The sequence below is a fragment of the Terrapene carolina genome, unplaced genomic scaffold (genome assembly GCF_002925995.2).
Source record: "Terrapene carolina triunguis isolate 2854851 unplaced genomic scaffold, T_m_triunguis-2.0 Scaffold136, whole genome shotgun sequence".
NCBI classification, from domain to species: Eukaryota; Metazoa; Chordata; order Testudines; family Emydidae; genus Terrapene; species Terrapene triunguis.
The window spans coordinates 7,797,870-7,802,366 of NW_020664487.1; the positions used below are offsets into that span (position 1 = coordinate 7,797,870).

The 4,497-nt window shown below is 46.1% G+C and overlaps 1 protein-coding gene across 1 annotated transcript in view; it reads left to right on the top strand.

The window, feature by feature from the left end:
* GSR (glutathione-disulfide reductase) overlaps nucleotides 1-4,215 on the top strand; it is a 27,616-nt gene extending 23,401 nt beyond the window's left edge. The window contains exon 6 of the mRNA XM_026653281.2: nucleotides 3,767-4,215. Coding sequence (XP_026509066.1) covers nucleotides 3,767-3,933 — 167 coding nt within the window. The 3' untranslated portion in view covers nucleotides 3,934-4,215. The remainder of the gene's footprint in view (nucleotides 1-3,766) is intronic.
* Nucleotides 4,216-4,497: the final 282 nt, after the last annotated feature.

The window sequence follows — 4,497 nt, forward strand, 5'->3', positions numbered from 1 at the left end:
GCCACAAGTACTCCTGTTGGTTTTTTTGAGTTACTGGCTAGCCCCCAAAATTGATTTCCTTCTTCTGTCTTGTAGTGTTAAACTGAAAGATACTAATGACTGGATGGTTCACAGACCCTCTTGATGGCTGTGAACTCACCCTTCAGTTAACATAACTAAGGACCAAGTCATCACCACCCCTCACCTAAAACAAAGGGACTTTTGGATTAAGTGGCTGAAGGTTACTACAATTTGAGGCCTGGGTGGCAATTTTATTTGGGGGCAGGAAGGGGATCTAATCAGTCTTTGGTGGGGGGCGGGTTAGACATGTGAATGTGTCCGGAGGGATATTAGGGGTGGAGGAGAGGAGAAATGAGGAGAGAGGGACTTGAGGCTGCAGTGAGGGGAGGGGAGATTATGGGAAAGGGGATAAATGGGGTGGGATGGGGAGGCAAGAGTGGTTTGGCAGTCAGGTGAGGGAGGCATGGCACCCCATAGCTCTGTCAGGGCAGTGCACCCCACAGATCTGCCAGGGCACCCCAACGACTCTGCCAGTTGATTTTGATTACACTTGCAATTCTATATTAAAAATGCTTGAGACCAAATAACCAAGCTTAACCAATTTATTGTCTAAAGACAAAATAGTACAATATGAAAAGGAGATATACATACCACTCCTTCTGGGAAACTGTTTTCTCGCAACGTGCAGTGCCCTTTACACAGAAAGTGTGTTTTGAAATACCCCTCCCCTCAAAAAAATACCCAACCCCCTACCTATATTTATAACAAAATTGAAAGCACACAAGTCATCCAATCAGCTTTTTACCTTGTTTTTCTGGTACCAGGGTACCTTTCCTTCTCTCTGTTTTGGATACTACATTCCAAACTAGTTGCCCATGAAGGCACCTGCCACCCTGTACCAAGACATAGAATTAAAATGTTTTAGATTTGAGAGGTTTTGGATTTTCTAGTACCAAAGATTACGTCAGCTTTGCAGGGTATTATGGGATACATATCTTGACATGAATGAACAGTTCTTGTTCTGAAGCTGTGCAAAGCGTTTTTACTAATGATAGAAAAGATTCTGCTAGAAAATGCTACACAACCAAATGGAAGTGTTTCTCTCTCTGGGCTCAACAAAAACTTACCTGCAGCCATTAAGGTTAAGGTATTCCTATTATTCTGGACTATCATCTTTCATTCAAAACCCACAGATTTTTCCATCAGGTCTGTATGGGTCCACCTGGCAGCAAACAGTGTGTACCACTCAGCTTCAAATGGTTACTCAGTCTTTGTTCACCCGCTGACTACCAGATTCTGGAAGGGCCTAATCAGAACCTTTCCACCAGTAAGGAAACCTACGACCTAACAGGACTTAAACCTTGTTCTTCAGTGCTCACTAAGCCTCCCTTCAAACCACTATCTACATGTTTCGTGTCTCTCCTGTCCTTGAAGGTTGCATTCCTGGTGGCCATCACCTCAGCCAGAATGGTGTGTGAGCTCAAAGAGCTGCTGGCATATCCACCTTACACCATATTCCATAGAGTCAGGTTTCATTGCATTTACACCCTAAATTCACCTCCAACATAATTTCAACATTTCACTTGGACCAGTCAATTCGTTTATCTGTGTTTTTTCCCCAAAACCACACACATCTGAAGAAAAGAGGAGACTTCATTTTCTTGATGTGCCTCGAGCCCTAGCCTTTTATCTACAAAAACAAAACCAACCAGAAAATCTCCCAGATTGCTTATTGCTGAGTGAAAAGAGTTTGAGGTCAAACTATATCCTCTCAGAGCATCTTTAAATGGATATTGGCCTGTATCTTACACTGCTACAAGTTATCTAATATGACTTCCTCTCACGGGGGTAGGGCTCATTCTACAAGTGCACAACCAACATCAGTGCCATCACTCCAAGAAGTACCTCTACTGGACATTTGCAGAACAGTTACGTGGAGTTCTGTCCATGCATTTGCAAGACATCATGCTTCAATTCAGGACTCCTGTGCTGACACATCCTTTGGGACGGTGGTCCTTCAAATGGCTCCGCTGCCTGCATCCCCTTAACCTCCTCCTACTTGAGTACTGCTTGTCAGTCACCCACAGTGGAATTTACATAGGTACCAGCACTCAAAGACGACGAAACAGTTACTTACCTTTGTAATTGGAGGTCCTTCAAGATGTGTGGCCCCTATTTGTATTCCACTATCCACCCTCCTTCCCCTCTGCTTCGGTCATTTTTCTGTTTGCGGCAGGAAAAGCAACCGTCTGCTCTGCCCTTTATCTCCTTGGTTGGAGGCACATGCACAGACCAGTGGATGGTGCTTTCAAGAATTCTCTCAATCCAGACACATGGAGTTAATGTGCACTCACAGTGGAATACAGGTAGGGACTATACATCTAGAACGGGTGGGCAAACTTTTTGGCCCGAGGGCCACATTGGGGTTGCAAAACTGTATGGAGGGCCGGGTAGGGAAGGCTGTGCCTCCCCAAACAGCCTGACCCCTGCCCCCATCCACCTCCTCCCACTTCCCGCCCCCGACTGCCCCCCTCAAAACTCCCGATCCATCCAACCCTCCCCCCCCGCTCCTTGTCCCCTGACCACCCCCTCCCGGGACCCCCCCGCCCTTAACTGCCCTCCCAGGACACCACCCCCTATCGAACCCCCCCGCTCCCTAGCCCCTTACCGTGCCGCTCAGAGCAGCAGGAGCACGCAGCCCCACCGCCCAGATGGAGCCAGCCACGCCACCGCGCTGCCCTGCAGAAGTGGCGGGCCACAGTGCTGCCCACGTGGTGGCGTGCCTTCAGGGGAGGGGGGACAGCAGGAGAGGGGCCGGGGGCTAGTCTCTCTGGCTGGGAGCTCAAGGGCCGGGCAGGACGGTCCCACGAGCCGGATCTGGCCTGCGGGCCGTAGTTTTCCCACCTCTGATCTAGAAGAACCTTCAGTTACAAAGGTAAGTAACTTTCTCTAGTGCATTTCTGCTGACATAACCTACAAAATTGAGTGGTAAAATTATCTTTGATCCTTCAAGGTACACACGCTTCTAATCATATCAGTCAGCTTTGCCAAGCAGCTCCAGCTAATCCCTCCACCATTCAGTACAGTTACAACTAACACAGTGAACATACCTTGGGAGGGTATGCAGATTTGCTAGAATTCAGATCTATGGAACACAACACAAACAATGGCACGGTTTTAGTCCTTCCTCATATCTACTTATAGAATTTAAGATTGGAGGGGTCCATTATGCCCGTCTAGTCTGACCTCATGTATAACACAGTCTATAGAATTTCATCCAGTTACACCTGTATTGGGCCTAATATGAGTTTGACTAAAGTATCTTTGAGACAGGCATCCAGTCTTGATTTGACCATTTCAAGAGATGGAGAATCCTCTACTTTCCTGGTAGTTTAACCTTTGCCATATCCATGCTGACCGATTCCCAGTGGTTTTGCCAGCAGTGGGGGCACAGAGTTATGGTTGTGTTGGGGGGATGGCAGGGACCTTAACTTTTTGTATTTCCTGGTTTTCAGAGGTTTACATTAGCCACTTTCCATGTTCTGAAGCAAGCTGCTTTCCACAGGCTGGAAACAGCACTGGGCAACCTTAACTCTTCACTAACGTTTTTGAACATCTAATCATATGTAGATTTGTTATTTGAAAGGCTGTCAACTGGGTCAGCAGTAGCTTTCCCTCTATGCCAATGAGTGATCAGGGTGATGAAGATTCTCTAGCTGGGGTGCAGTGATGACTGTCATTACATGCTCATCTTTAATAAATTAAGTTTCTTATTATTTGAAGGTGGTGGGACTACACATGCAGGGCCTAGGATGCGACGAAATGCTGCAAGGTTTCGCTGTAGCCGTCAAAATGGGAGCAACAAAGGCCAGCTTTGATGAGACGGTTGCCATTCACCCGACTTCAGCAGAAGAGCTGGTCACGCTCCGTTGAAAGGTGGCGAATTTCTGGTGCTTGCAAACAGATCTTTAATATGGCAGCCAAAAAACTAAATAGACTTGCAGAATCATGATTTTTCTTCTTGGTGCCACTTTTACAAACTCTTCCTTTTCTATGACACTCCAGATAATAATCAGATTCTTCTGTTTTTGTAATCTATGAATAGATGTAGAAAAAATCGTAAAGAGATGTCCAAAAAACCAGCGGCAGCATCTGTTCATCTCATCCAAACAGCTTGGTTTCTTGATGCTTCCTTGGTTTAGAGTGAAAAATAAATAAAATGGTTTAAAATCTTTGGTTCTTGCTTTATTATCTCAGGCCTCATTAGCTTAGCTAAGCCCATGTTCTGACTGGCTAAGCTAGCTGGGGCAAAAGAGATGTCTCCAGTTTTTATTACTTTAACCATTTGGTTTTTTCATGTGGACATGTAGAATCATCTTCCTCCTCTCTTATCCAGCATGGCTCTGTGCACACAGAAAAGCTACTCCTGGGTTACGATCTGCAGGAGGAATTTCAGGGTATGTCTATACTGCAATGTAAAAAGCCTGACTCTGGCTT